The 12,967-nt window shown below is 41.1% G+C and overlaps 1 protein-coding gene across 2 annotated transcripts in view; it reads left to right on the top strand.

The window, feature by feature from the left end:
• CFAP61 (cilia and flagella associated protein 61) overlaps positions 1–12,123 on the top strand; it is a 193,042-nt gene extending 180,919 nt beyond the window's left edge. For both annotated transcript variants that reach the window (XM_050951285.1, XM_050951286.1), the window contains exons 26-27: positions 7,571–7,661; positions 11,738–12,123. In XM_050951285.1, coding sequence (XP_050807242.1) covers positions 7,571–7,661; positions 11,738–11,938 — 292 coding nt within the window. In that variant the 3' untranslated portion in view covers positions 11,939–12,123. The remainder of the gene's footprint in view (positions 1–7,570; positions 7,662–11,737) is intronic.
• Positions 12,124–12,967: the final 844 nt, after the last annotated feature.

Raw genomic sequence — 12,967 nt, 5'->3', positions numbered from 1 at the left:
AGCTGGGCTGCTGCATTCTAAATCACTGGAAATTCTTGAAGGGTCAGAAATGAGTTATAATGTTTAAGCCTAGAGTCTAATGGGATAAGACACCCATCACAGTCTTCTGATGGGATAGACACCAGCTCTAGAGGAGCATTTTTAGCAGCTGTAGCTATTTGAATAACTACAATGAATGCAGAAGGACACTATGGTCCATCTTTATGATCCATGATTTAGTTGGGGATTGGTCCTGCTTTGAGCAGGGGGGTGGACTAGATGACCTTCTGAGATCCCTTCCAACCCTGAGAGTCTATGATCTTGATGATTGTAGGGCCATCACCTTGATGAAGGGTGATGTTATGGACAATGTGAGTCTCCATCTTTCCATACAGCTGTTCTTCAGCTAAGTGCTAATGACTCCATGGCTATACCTAAAACTTTGCCAACCCTATAGCTAGACTGCAGAGGTTCTAAGTAATGTCTTGATGAGACTAACAAAAGCTCCCAATCAAAAGTCTACAACGTAGCTTCCATAGGTGCTGTAACTAGGGGTGCTACCACACCCCTGGCTGGAAGTGGTTTCCATCATATACAGGGTTTACAGTTTGGTTCAACGGCTCTCAGCACCTCCTCTGTACAAATTACTCTAGCACCCCTGGTAGCTCGTAGTGTGCTCATTATCTTTAAACAAATTGCAGTAGTACTGAATACTTTGAGCAGTCACTAGAATTAAAAAAAAGAGACTTGATTTCTGGAAAATATCTTTCACCACAAAGGCAACCAAATGACTTTTGAACACAGTAAAATTTCCCCTCAGTGCTCTCACGTGGAATTTGCTATTTCCATGTGCAGGTGGAGCTATTTTATACTTAATAATCACAATTTAAATTGGAGCCAATATGAGCTGGCAGCCTGTATGAATAGTGGCCACATGTGTCAGTCAATTCAGGCCAAGATTTATTGCAATAGCACAGGTGTTTGTCGTACCAAGTGTCTGGTGATAACAATGGGAAGTGTGGGAAGCAGAGTGATGGCACATGCCAATATTTGGGGGTGGGGGTGTTAACTTTCCACCAGCACCAGTGAGAAGGGTCTGGCAGACCCACTAGTATTCACCTGGCTACATCCCACCTCCTAGATCAAGCCTTGCCAATCTTGAAAGGCTGCATGTCAGAACAACGATGGTTTCCATAAATGGTACAGCATAATTATAGGCTTAAGGCATCTAAACAGGTGAGGAAAATTACTTGGAATATTTTGGGTTATTTCAAATTCTGAACATTTGAGAACAGTATCTCCAAGATGTACCTGATCGTATCGGCCAGGTTTTGCATATTTACTGTATTTCAAAAGTCCAATTTTTGTCAAAAATAAGGTTCAAACTTAAAAAAAATAATCTTGCTTGGCTGTCCACTGAATAGGCAGCCATACCCAGTGGTGTGAGCATTAAACTTTACCACCCAGGAACTGCACCTACAGTAAACTTCTTTTTCTGTTATGCTGGCTAGTTCTGTGAGCTCCAAAATGGAACAACAGCCCTACCCTGCACGTACTTTCTATCTGGCAGACTGCATAAAGTTGGTGTGAGTGGCCGATGTAAACTATAGCAGCCTTGAAGCTGAGCTGATCTAAAGTGCAAAGCTAGCATGGAGGGACAAACACACACTCCATAATTGATTAAACCCACTTGTGACATATTTAGACTGTAAGATGTTCAAGACAGATATCCTTTTTTATTCTGTATTTGGACAGTACCTCACACAATGGCTTCCCAGCCATCATTGGATTCTGTAGGTGCTCTCACACTAGAAACAAGGAAGAGAGGCAGAACTCATACTAGAATCCAAAATGGCTCCTCTGAAGAGCTGCGCCTGAGTTGGTTGAAATATGGATTTTTCTGTGTTCCTCCTTAATCCCAACTTAAATAGAGGAAAAGTACACCAAAGTACATTAATAACCTGAGTTTGGGGCACTGATGTGCCAGTCATCTATATATTGGTGTACTTGGAGTGCTAGGTGAGGAAGTTGAGAACATTTAGGGCCTGCTCCTCAATCCACTGAAGTCAGTGGAAGGACTCCCATAGAGTTCAGTGGAGTTTGGTCAAGCGCTTAGTGAACCATATTGTTGTGGCTGACCCTAAAAAAGAGGCATTTTATTGTAGTAATGGTAAATTCATAGCTTAAACATGAGATTCTTCCAGTGAGACTGTTTTATCAAGATATGAAAGTCAACGGTCAAAGATCCAAACTAATCCTGCTGATTTAGAGAGTGAATTATGACACCCAAATACACCCAGGCAAATTTGTCCTGATTGATAAATTTGTTGGGATTCAGAAATAAAGAGAAATGGGTGTGTGGGAAACTGGGGGAAAGGAGGGAAGAGTGGGAAGAGCAGGAGTAGGAATAAGAAAACAGACTCTTGTTCTTTACTTTAATTTGGTTTTATTATTGCTGCCATCATAAAAGTTTTTTTTCAGTAGACAACTGAATGCCAAGGGAAGACTCGCTATCACCATGGATAAATAACTCTAGCTGCAAGCATACTGGTAGCTTGTGCCGAGATTTTCAAAAGGGCAGTTAGGTGCCCAGACCCCATTGACTCTCAGCAGGTACTGAGTGCCTAACTACACTTCGTGCCTTTGAAAACCCACCAGCCGTCACCACACACACTCCTTGGTCTCATCTCAGAGTAGAGCCAATAAATTGGTAGCATAAGGCAATATAGCAATGGTATAAATCTCATAGTATTTATCTATACAGGTTGTTTTCTACATTTGTTTAAATTATATTAACATGATTCTGTTCTAGAAAAAAAACTGTCTCAACAGACACAAAATTCAGATCATTTAATAAACTCACCAGCAGAAAGAGATTTTTTCTGGGTAGTTTAATGAGTCAGTAAATCAGCAATACCCAAACTGTAGGGTGCACCCCAAAGACAACCCAGCTTGGGGGACAAAGAGTCCTCGCAGCTGTCCTCCAGAATCCAAGCTTGCTTGCTTGCTTTTTTTTTAAGTACATTTTTATCTGTTGTGGTTGTGAAGAAAACCTTGAAAGCATGACCCAAGTGTGCAGCAGTGTTTGCCAAGGAGTCTGAAACTTGCTCTGAAGTATGAACTGCCGCATTCTTTACAGTCGGTGCTAACTCAGATGCCAATGATGACACTTCAGATGCCAACATTGTTAAATATACTACTGTTCATTGAAGCATGTGAAAAAGGAGAGGCTCTCTCATATTAAAATCTACAAAGCCTTACAACATCAATGTTAAAAAACGATAAGTTGGGACACAGACACACACACAGATTGGCTTAAAAATCATGAGATTTTAAAATGTAATAAATATTGGGTTCTTTTTATTTACCTTTTTTTGAGTCTTTATAGTACACTTGGATCATATTTTCAAGCTTTTCTCTACAACTATGATGGCTCATTTCCTTTTTTTATTTACTTATTTAATGAAAGCTAAGATTCTTCCACACTCATGGAAGTCCAGCAGCTGAGACGAAGAGAAACACAAACTATCACAAAATCCATGGTGAAAATCACAAGACGTGACAACATTGTACTATCTGCTCAGCACGACTGCCTATTTTGGACAGATCTTTAACAATTTATGGTGGGATTGAGGTGGGGGTGCGATTGGTTTAATTTTCCTGAAAGAAGGGCTCAGCTTTCAGTGCTGCAGCGGGTGGTAAAAATAAGTGTCATGTCTATATTTTTTTATAGGAGTATGCCTAAATGGCTAATAACCTGTGCCTGGCAGAATATGGGCTCTGTCGAGAGATCTGTAGTACTGTTCTCTTTTTTCATCGTTCACTGCTGTTGCCCATTACTCAGATGTCATGGAACTTTTTTGATTTGATAAAGTTCTCATTAACCCTTTCTTTCATGGTATCTTGTTGTGGATGCTGAGCTTGGCATTCCCAGTGTAAAAGTACCTCACAACTTTCAAAGTCCTTAGATTTTTTTTTACATGTTCACATCCAAGGAAAGATCTGATGTCTTGGATGGTGTGGATGACTTAAGTGGTGCAAGTGTGGATAAGGGTCAGTGTGCTGTCCTCATTTCTTTTTTTTCTTTTTTTTAAGTACCAGTAAGCATCAGAAAACCTACTGCTGCTTTTGAATGGTTGGAAAAAAAACATTGTCCTCTGAAAGTGGTGTATAGCAGTACATTAAATAAGAGTTTAGAGACTAAAAATAGATTGGTTTTGGATGGGAATCCATTTACATGCAGATTGTCAAGATACCACATTTTTATTTCCCAGGATTGGCAAGCTTTATCTGCTCATTTTTATCCTGTATCCCCCTCTAAATTAAAAAGATGCAGCTCCTTTTGCATAGGATGCCACTAGATAAATTTTCTTTTTTCTTACCTTCATCTAATATAGGCTACACATCACAGATGAGGCAGAACAGACTTTATGCATTGTTTGTCAATGAAAGGAGAGAACAGCTTCCTAGCAACAAAAAGGATGTTACATATTGTCTTCAAAAGGAGACCATTTCACCCCATCTAGTTACAAATGCCTTCCAATGATAGCTTCTGTAGATATAAAAGTCTACCAGCAGGGGATCCCCCCTTAAGAAGTGACCAAGTTTTAAAATCGGTTATGCCCCTGGCAAACATTGTACATATTTAGCTTGATCATTTTGGCAGGTTATGAAAGACTAAATGGTGCAAACACATGTGGCAGATGCTGTTCTCATGATAGTTGAGGAGCCTCTGAGCCTCTGTTGGTAGCATGCCAGGTTCATCTTGTACACTGAAAAGCATTATACTTTCAGGCTTTCTACAGCTTGCCCTTAGGGACTACAGTTGAAGTGGTAATAAAATTTAAAATGAGCCTCAGAAAGTCAACTTGTTGGTTTGGCTTCAAGTGAATCTTTTTCATTATTAAACTTCAATTTAATGGAACATGTGGTGGTGTAGCTTGAGAGAGTAAATCTAAATATGTTAGAAAGGTGATTCTGTCTTAAGAATAAATATGCACTGCCAGCAAGGGAAGGGAATTGCTTATATATTAAAACACTCTGTGATGGTTGCTTTTCTCTATTTGAAATGAGGTAAAGGAAATTTTGTATTAAATAGCTGGTTATTGGTAACTCCTGTACAACCAGGCTTGAAAATATACACAAGAAATTGTCCACTTTCAGAGTAAACACACTTTTATTTGAGCCAAATACTGTAGGTTGGTGAAAAATTTCAGGCCTTAATCTCCCAAATATGGGAATGTTGTGATGAACTATAAAAGTCTGAATACCCGAAGATGATATCAGCTGAAATGGTAATAATACTGAGTATCCTCAAAGCATTGTAGACACATAATTTAATCCTCATAACATCTCAGTGAGGTAGGTAAGCAGTTTCATAAAGGCAAGGTATTTAAAAGACTAGCCTCAATCACAAGATGAAATCAGTGTCAGGGCCAGAATTAAAACGTGGGAATTCCAGGCTCCCAGGTCTGTGCGCAGATCATATAAACTATTTCTTGCTCAATAGCTGTTTCTCTGTTAAAACAGATTTACCAGGAGTAATTGCACAACTAAAACTAAGATGCCAGGTGAAAATATAGGAAAAATATATGTCTATGGGGCCGTGGATTTTGGCATTGCATGTGAGTGTAATGTGAGCATCTTTAATTATCTTGGTATATCTTTTTCTTGTGTCCCTCCTATCTTGCTTTGCCATCTAACTGTTGACATTAAATGAAAAATGTTTTGAGATGAGTTAGTTGTTAAAATGTTTTGGGGAACTGTTCATTTCTATCTATGTATCTTATAGGGATATGATAAATACATTTTAAAGTACATTTTTAAAAGCAGCTCTTAGAGCTGAGTTCAGCCTTTGTAAGATTTCGGACCCAAATATAGAGATTAAATCAGTCTTGATAATGTGCTAGCAGTGTGCAGCGGGATGCTCTTATGTCTCTCAAAATGGAATGGTAAAGATGAGTAGCAGTGGCAGTAAATATTTATATTGTGGAAATGTCCTTCATTCTGTTTGAGGCCTTGTTGTGCTGGGTGCTGTACAAACACAGAAAAGAGACAAGCCCTTATCCAGAGGGCTTACCATCTAAAGAAGCAAACGGAGGGAAGGAGATGGGGCTATAACCAGGGCCGGCGCTTCCATAAGGCGACTCTAGGTGGTTGCCTAGGGCACCAGGATTCGGGGGTGGGCGGCATTTTGTGCTGCCCCTCAAATTCTGTCTAGGGCGCCAGAAACTCTGGCACTGCTCCTTGCTATAACACATAAGTGGATGGGTATGGTGAAGAATTGGCACAGCTCTGTTAGTTACATGCTGTGGTGTTGATTGAGTCACTAATATCTGAAGTCCAGTGAAGCTTTTATTTATAGAAAAGGTGCTGATAGGAAATATCACAATTCAACATTTATAAAAGGTTCGCTTCCTTTTAGAAAGAAATTGAATGCTGGTTTTCTGTGGAAATTGTCATTAAAATGATATAATTTGAGTTTTTATTCTAGAAATGAATATATTTATTGAAAGGACATCAGGCCAAATCCCATCAGATTTACACAAGCAATATTGTTTATTCATGAGAGCAATCCCACTGATGTGAATAGACTACAAGCTTCCAATGACACTGTTCATGTCTAAGGACTATGGTCATGATCTCGCAAACATGTGCATGCTTAACATCAGTGAGATGACTGAAATGAGCAAAGTTAAGGATTTGCGTAAGTGTTGCAGGATCAGGCCCTATTTATCTGATACCCAGTTTAATAATAAGTCACACTGATTTTTTTGGTCCTAGTCTTTCTTCAGTGAGTCCTTTTAACTTCCATTAACATTAATGAGAATTGCATGCACACATCAAGCAGAGACTATACCTCATGTAATCTACAGATTGACACAACAATTATTTCATTATATAGGAAATAGAACTAAACAGCAATTTTCTGTGTCATCCAGTTGCCTCTAGCTGCATTTACAGTATCTAATTTTATATCTCATTATGGCCTTATGATAAATAGATATACATTTTTCTAACTTTTCACAGAAAAAGTGTAATGAATGCTTTCTATCAATAGATATAATATAAATGTTAAGATAGTTCCTCTTAAGATAGATTCAATTTAGCTTCAGTGCACTAGTGGAAAGAACATATTGCAACACTGTGGTGGCCTGTTTTTCTGGCCTTTATTAATCCAGAAACCTTAATGATGAACAACATTTGTGTCATTGTCTACACAAATTTAATTTGTTTATGCAGGAGTTCAGTTAATCCTGCAATCTGCTTTTCTCAAATGAGGACAGATAATGGAGACACCGTTCTTTACAGGTCTTCAGGCTTTTAAATTCTGATAAAATCAGGATTCTTCACTGGGTCTTGCCACAGCTCTGAATTAAGCCACTTTAAATGTAATTACTGAAGCTGGCTGTACATCAGGAACATCCATTAAAAGAATTGATTGACCATGCTGTTACGGGAGGCATTTTATGAACAAACGATCATGATGGGTCCAGAACTGTAATTTATAAAAGCAAAAAAGCAGGTAAATACTTTATTAGTGGTTAATGAGAGGTTCACTGGATAACTAAATTTCTTCTTTTTCAACCAGCTATTTCAGGGAACCTTGGTCCATGGCTATCTATCACGATCGGTTTATTGATCTTAAGAAAGAACTGCACCAAATCCTAATATCCAGCCAGGTAAGAAAAATGACTAGCAATTGCATTTTATTATTGGAGTAATTTGTTATTGTTGAGCACTTAGGTTTTTGCTCCCATCTTCTGCCTTAAGTTTCACTTTTTTTCTGTTTAATTACTCACTTTGGAAAGCTTAAACAGACATAGCGTCTAAGCAGCATAAGGGAGATTCAGTAAATACTTGAAATTGCTCATTTTTAATTATTTTTACAAATCTCAAAGTTGCTGGTAAGGTTTTTTCATTGTTTACATTGCTCCATTTTCCTATGCAGCATTTTTATACCACTTATATGTTTTTAGTGCAGACTTGCCACTGAAACTTGGAATATCCATTTCTTTAGTTAATACTGCTTTCCATACAGTTTTGTTCATTTTTCTGTGTAATGATGTAAAAGCACTGTACATGCCATCCTAAAATTTCAGATCCTGTGAGCTGTAAATCTTTCTATAAATACCTATGGGCACAAGCTATGTAGTTGATAAAGTAACACAAAATGGCTTTTCAGTGATAGATGAAATTCCCAAATATAGGTGTGGAGAGACATTAAGACATTTGCTAATGTCATTTGCACTGTTGACCTGAGCATAAATTCATAGTAATTTCTCTATTTTTCCTCCCCAAGTGTCTGGTTCAAAGCCCATTGAAGCCAATGGACAGGTTGCCACTTGATTCAGTGGACTTCGGATCAGTCCCAAAAGACACAAAGTTGTAAACAGAATTTTTTTTCTAGTCTGAAGCTTGCTGCTGCCTAGTGGGTGGTTTAGTGCCATTCTACCATATCCCTCCATGTACCTCCTTCGCTTCTGTTTTACATATGAAAATTCTATATTGCTGCACTACTTTTTAATGGATTGCTGCACTTACCATACAAAATTGTTAACTATGTATTGAGGTAACATCACCCTAAAGGTTAAAATAAAATACAAAGGTGCTAGATAGTATTGTCTCTTCTGTTGTTGTAATATGAAGAGTACTTAAGTGAAGTATTTTTAGATTTTCTTGAAAACAGCTTATAAAGAACAGAAAATGAAATTCTAACCAAAATATTGTGCCTGAAGATAGTGATTTTCTGCCCTGTTTCAGCAGTGCTTCTTGTATTGTAATGTCACCATCTTATCTCTTATGTGATATCTGTATTATTGTTTATGGACAGCCTGGAAATAGTGTCTTACATATTTCAGGATTACTGACTCAGTCATGCAAGCTGTCTCTCATGTGAGTTAGTTCTGACACACATACGCAAGTAGTCCTGTTGAGATGACTGGGACTACTCCTATGAATCAGGATTACTCACATGAGAAAGGGTTTACAAGATCAGGTCCTGTATCTGACAGGATAAAAAAGCATATTTGTCTATTTTTATTCTAATTCCCTTCACACAGATTTTGATATTTAGAAACACTAGGTTTAGTAAATATGTATCTTCTATGTCTGTTTGTAAGCACTGAGCATGCTGTTGAGTGCTTATTAAATACATACTGCACCCTTGGAATATATCAAAAGTGTCTTTTAAATTGTCATTATATAATTTGGGAGCAGGAGGACCAGGACCTTTACTATCTGTTGCTCATATTCCACTTGAATGTTAATTCAAATAAATGTTCGATCAAATGCAAAAAATAAGTAACATAATAAGTAAAAATGTTTAACGAGCATTGTTATAGTTGAGAATGTAAACTACAAAAGTCAGGAATTTTAAGTTATGATTACCATAGAAAATGGAACTCAATTAAAACGTAACAAGACATACAGTAAGAGAAACTAAGGCATGCATAAGAGCCAAGTTAGAATCATTGTGTGGACTAAGTCTGTGAACTTGTGTGTTTAAATTCTCAACCATAATATTGTACTTATTTGATGAGTCTCTTGCACAGGATGTTCTTCATCTTCAAAAGCTGATCATACTTTGAATATTTACCCATTTTGTAGGATCCCAAACATGTATTTATTTCAACATGTGATGCTCCAGCTACACAGTCTTGCAGATGATAGAGATGAGTTTTTGCACCTCCATCCATGGCTAGATGCACAAAAAAACTGAAGCCTGGTGATGCTGAGTAGTACACATTTAACCTGAAGGGCAGCTAGAAAATTGCTAGGATTCACAAACCTGGGTTTGGCACCTAGGCTTCCCGTGAAAGGAGGGAGAAGATGCCTCAGAATGGATTCACAAAAGACGGCATGCTGGGTGGCTCTTCCCTAAACTAGCCAATGGGTGATGCCAGGGAAAGGGGTGTGTCCTAAGCCCCGCCCTTCTCAGCAAATGTGGTACCTAAATCTAGAGAGGCACCTCTTTCTGCTTGGGTTTCTCAGCTGCACACCCTGTCCTGGAGTTAGGCACTTATGCTGATTGTACAAGAAGCTGGAAGGGGAGGGCAGAATACAGAACATCCCTCATAACTTTAAGCCCAGCGGTCAGGGTACTCACCTGAGATGTGGGAATCCCCCACTTCAAAGGAATTTTAATGGGACTATGCCACATCTCAGGTGCAAGCCCTTATCACTGAGCTATGGGATATTCTGGTGTTGGGTTTCCTCAGTCTCTCCTGTTGAAGCTGCTGCACTGTGAATAAATAATTTTAAAAGTAACTGGAGGTGAGGGACTTGATCCTAAGTCTTCCACCTTTCAGGTGTGTGCTCTGACCACCAGGCTCCAGAGTTATTCTTCATGCTTGTGTGCGCTTCCTCTGGTCCAGTGATTCTTTCATTATTTCTCCATAAGAAGAACTTCAACAGGAGAGACTCAGGGAGATTCATATCAGAATATCCTCTAGCCCAGTAGTTAGGGTACTCATCTAAGAGGTTGCGGATACCTGTTCAAAAGCCATCTTTCCCCCTAAGGTAAAGAATCAACTCCCAGATGAGTATTTCAACTATGGGGCTAAAAGTTATGAGGGAAGTCCATTTTATGTAAGCTTGCATATAGAGGCCTGATCTGGTGGGCAAGTTCTTAGTATGCTTTACACATGGGGCCCCACAGGCAAGGTAAGCAGAGGAACACTTATCTTCCCCCAGTTCATGCATTGCTCTGGGGATGAAGCGTCCAAACATCTAGAGCAGAGCTGGAGTGTGCATGCACAGACAGAGAAAAACAGGTGACGAGGGAACGTTTATCATGAAACTTTAGGCGCCAAGTGAGTTTAGGCTCCTACAAGGTTCAGTGGTAGTTGAGCAGGGATTTTGTGAATCCCAGTCAGGCCAGATTCTGGGATTTAGGCACCTAAAGTGGCAGTTAGGTCCTGAGTCCTTTTGTGAACCTAGCCCCATCTGTTAAAGTATTAAAAGAAAATTGTATAGTACACATGCAGTATGAGCTTTCCAAGCAAAGGCACTTGTCTTCAATAAGAACTACTAGTTTTCAGATGGTTTTCAGATGGTAACTGGGGTTGATTGGAAAATCAGGCCACACATTGCTTGCAAATTTGACATTTAAAAACATAAACCTTTCTGAACTATCTGGAAATTCAATTTCTAAGAAATTCAAATTCTGAAATTGTTTCTTGCCCAAGACATTTGTCAGACTTCGTACAAACATTGTACGTATATCTGTCTATACAGACAGACACCTTTTGAACTGTAAATAGGTGATAATTTTCAGACCAAAAGATTAAATTAACACCTGAATTTATGGTTTTATCAAAGTGTTCTTTGATCCGTTAGTGACACCACACTGCCACAGTGTGATAATCCCTCCACTGTGTTCCTGATAACTATTGCCACCAAACACCCCTTTCCTCGTCCAAGGAATGTGGTGACCAGCTGTCTCTATATCTGTTGCCAGGGAGAATGAAGGGTGAAAGGCAGGCTTAGTTGGCTGCCTCAAATGAGCGACCTAATATCAATAAATCCTAATTTATCTGGTGCCTGAGCCTTGAAGACTGTTGCTGACCTAAGTCCATCCAGTTGTACAAACCATTGAGTTCTGTTACATTTATTTTTTTCTCTAATGCTGTTTGGAAATATTATTGGGTGTATCCACCCTGCCTTTTTATCATAGTAGAAGCTAGTGTTGCTATACCTGCCCACCATGTTTTGTCAAGTCAATGCTTCTCTTTCAGCTTATTCCTCTGTTTTACAGGTGGATGGCCTTCCATCATTGGAACAGCTAGTTCACCAGATAGTGGATGGCGAACTCATTCTTGCTGAGAAACCAAAGAAATACCTGAAAAGGTTCTTTCAGCAAAATATCTACAAGCAACGGGTGGAGGAAAGCATCCTCAGTTATCTGAAATACAATAATTACCATCTGCCTATGTATGCATGGCCAGGGATTGTTTAGTTATGATTGGCTAAAGGAGGCTGGCTTTTCACTCTTGATCCATAGGGCTCCTAACTACCAGCCCCTCTCTTAGGGAGCCCTCAGCTGGTTTTCAGACTTAGGCTGCATTCTGCAAGCACCATGACCTGTTCTCTTTCAATTCTCCAGTAGGTGGAGCAGGATTCTGATTTCCCCTTCAGCAAGAACCAGCCCTTCCTATGCAAAGCTGGCCTGGCTTTCAACAATAAAAGCCTGCCCCTACCAGCCATGCCTAGCTCGTATTTATCTGAGCCGGGCCTGGCCAGGCTCCTTGTGGATTCGCCAGGAGCAGCCGCCCTTGGGCTGCGCGGGGCCAGGGGTTGGATGCTGGCTCCCTTGTGGGCCGGCGGCCCCCGCCCCGCTGGCAGATGGCTGGTGGGGGCGGGAGATCGCCGTGTCGCTGCCAAATTGTTCATTCCCCACGCGGCCGGGCCAGAAGGTGCATTATGGCGGGGGGAGGGGGCGCGCCAACGGGCCGCCTCGTGACCCAGCAGCTGCGAGGTTAACTCCCTCGCGGGAGGCGCCTCGGCAACCAGCTGACCAATGGCCGCCGGCGCTTTGCTGCGCAGCCCGCCAATCGGCAGGCGAGCGCCCAAGGCGGGAAAGCTGAAGCCCGGCTGAGGCGCTGCGGCCAGGTGTCTTCTCGCGCCCGTGCCTGACACAGGTCGGCGCCATTGGCCGCAGGTGCGGCGCACAGCGGGCAGCGCCGGGCTCGCGGGCGTGGCGTGCGAACGCTGCCCGGCATCGTGCGGTGGCCGCGGGGGGCTCGAAGGGGAACAGTGTTACCACGGGACAAACACCACACTGCGCGCGGGCGGGCGTCACAGGCCCGCTCCTCTTGCTGCGCAGGGGCGCCCCTGCTCCAGACACCGCCCCCTTGGCCTGCACCCAGGGAGCGTGCACGGGTTCCGATAACGAGCAAGGGGCGGCGGAGTGTCTGTCCTCCCTTAAGGCCTCACCGAATCACTCCTCGCACAGGCCCAGGCATGAAGCGTTGTGGGGGCTGAGGGG

The sequence above is a fragment of the Gopherus flavomarginatus genome, chromosome 4 (assembly GCF_025201925.1).
Source record: "Gopherus flavomarginatus isolate rGopFla2 chromosome 4, rGopFla2.mat.asm, whole genome shotgun sequence".
Classification (NCBI taxonomy): domain Eukaryota; kingdom Metazoa; phylum Chordata; order Testudines; family Testudinidae; genus Gopherus; species Gopherus flavomarginatus.
Note: the sequence above shows the minus strand (reverse complement) of the source record. Positions and strands in the feature narration are given on the sequence as shown.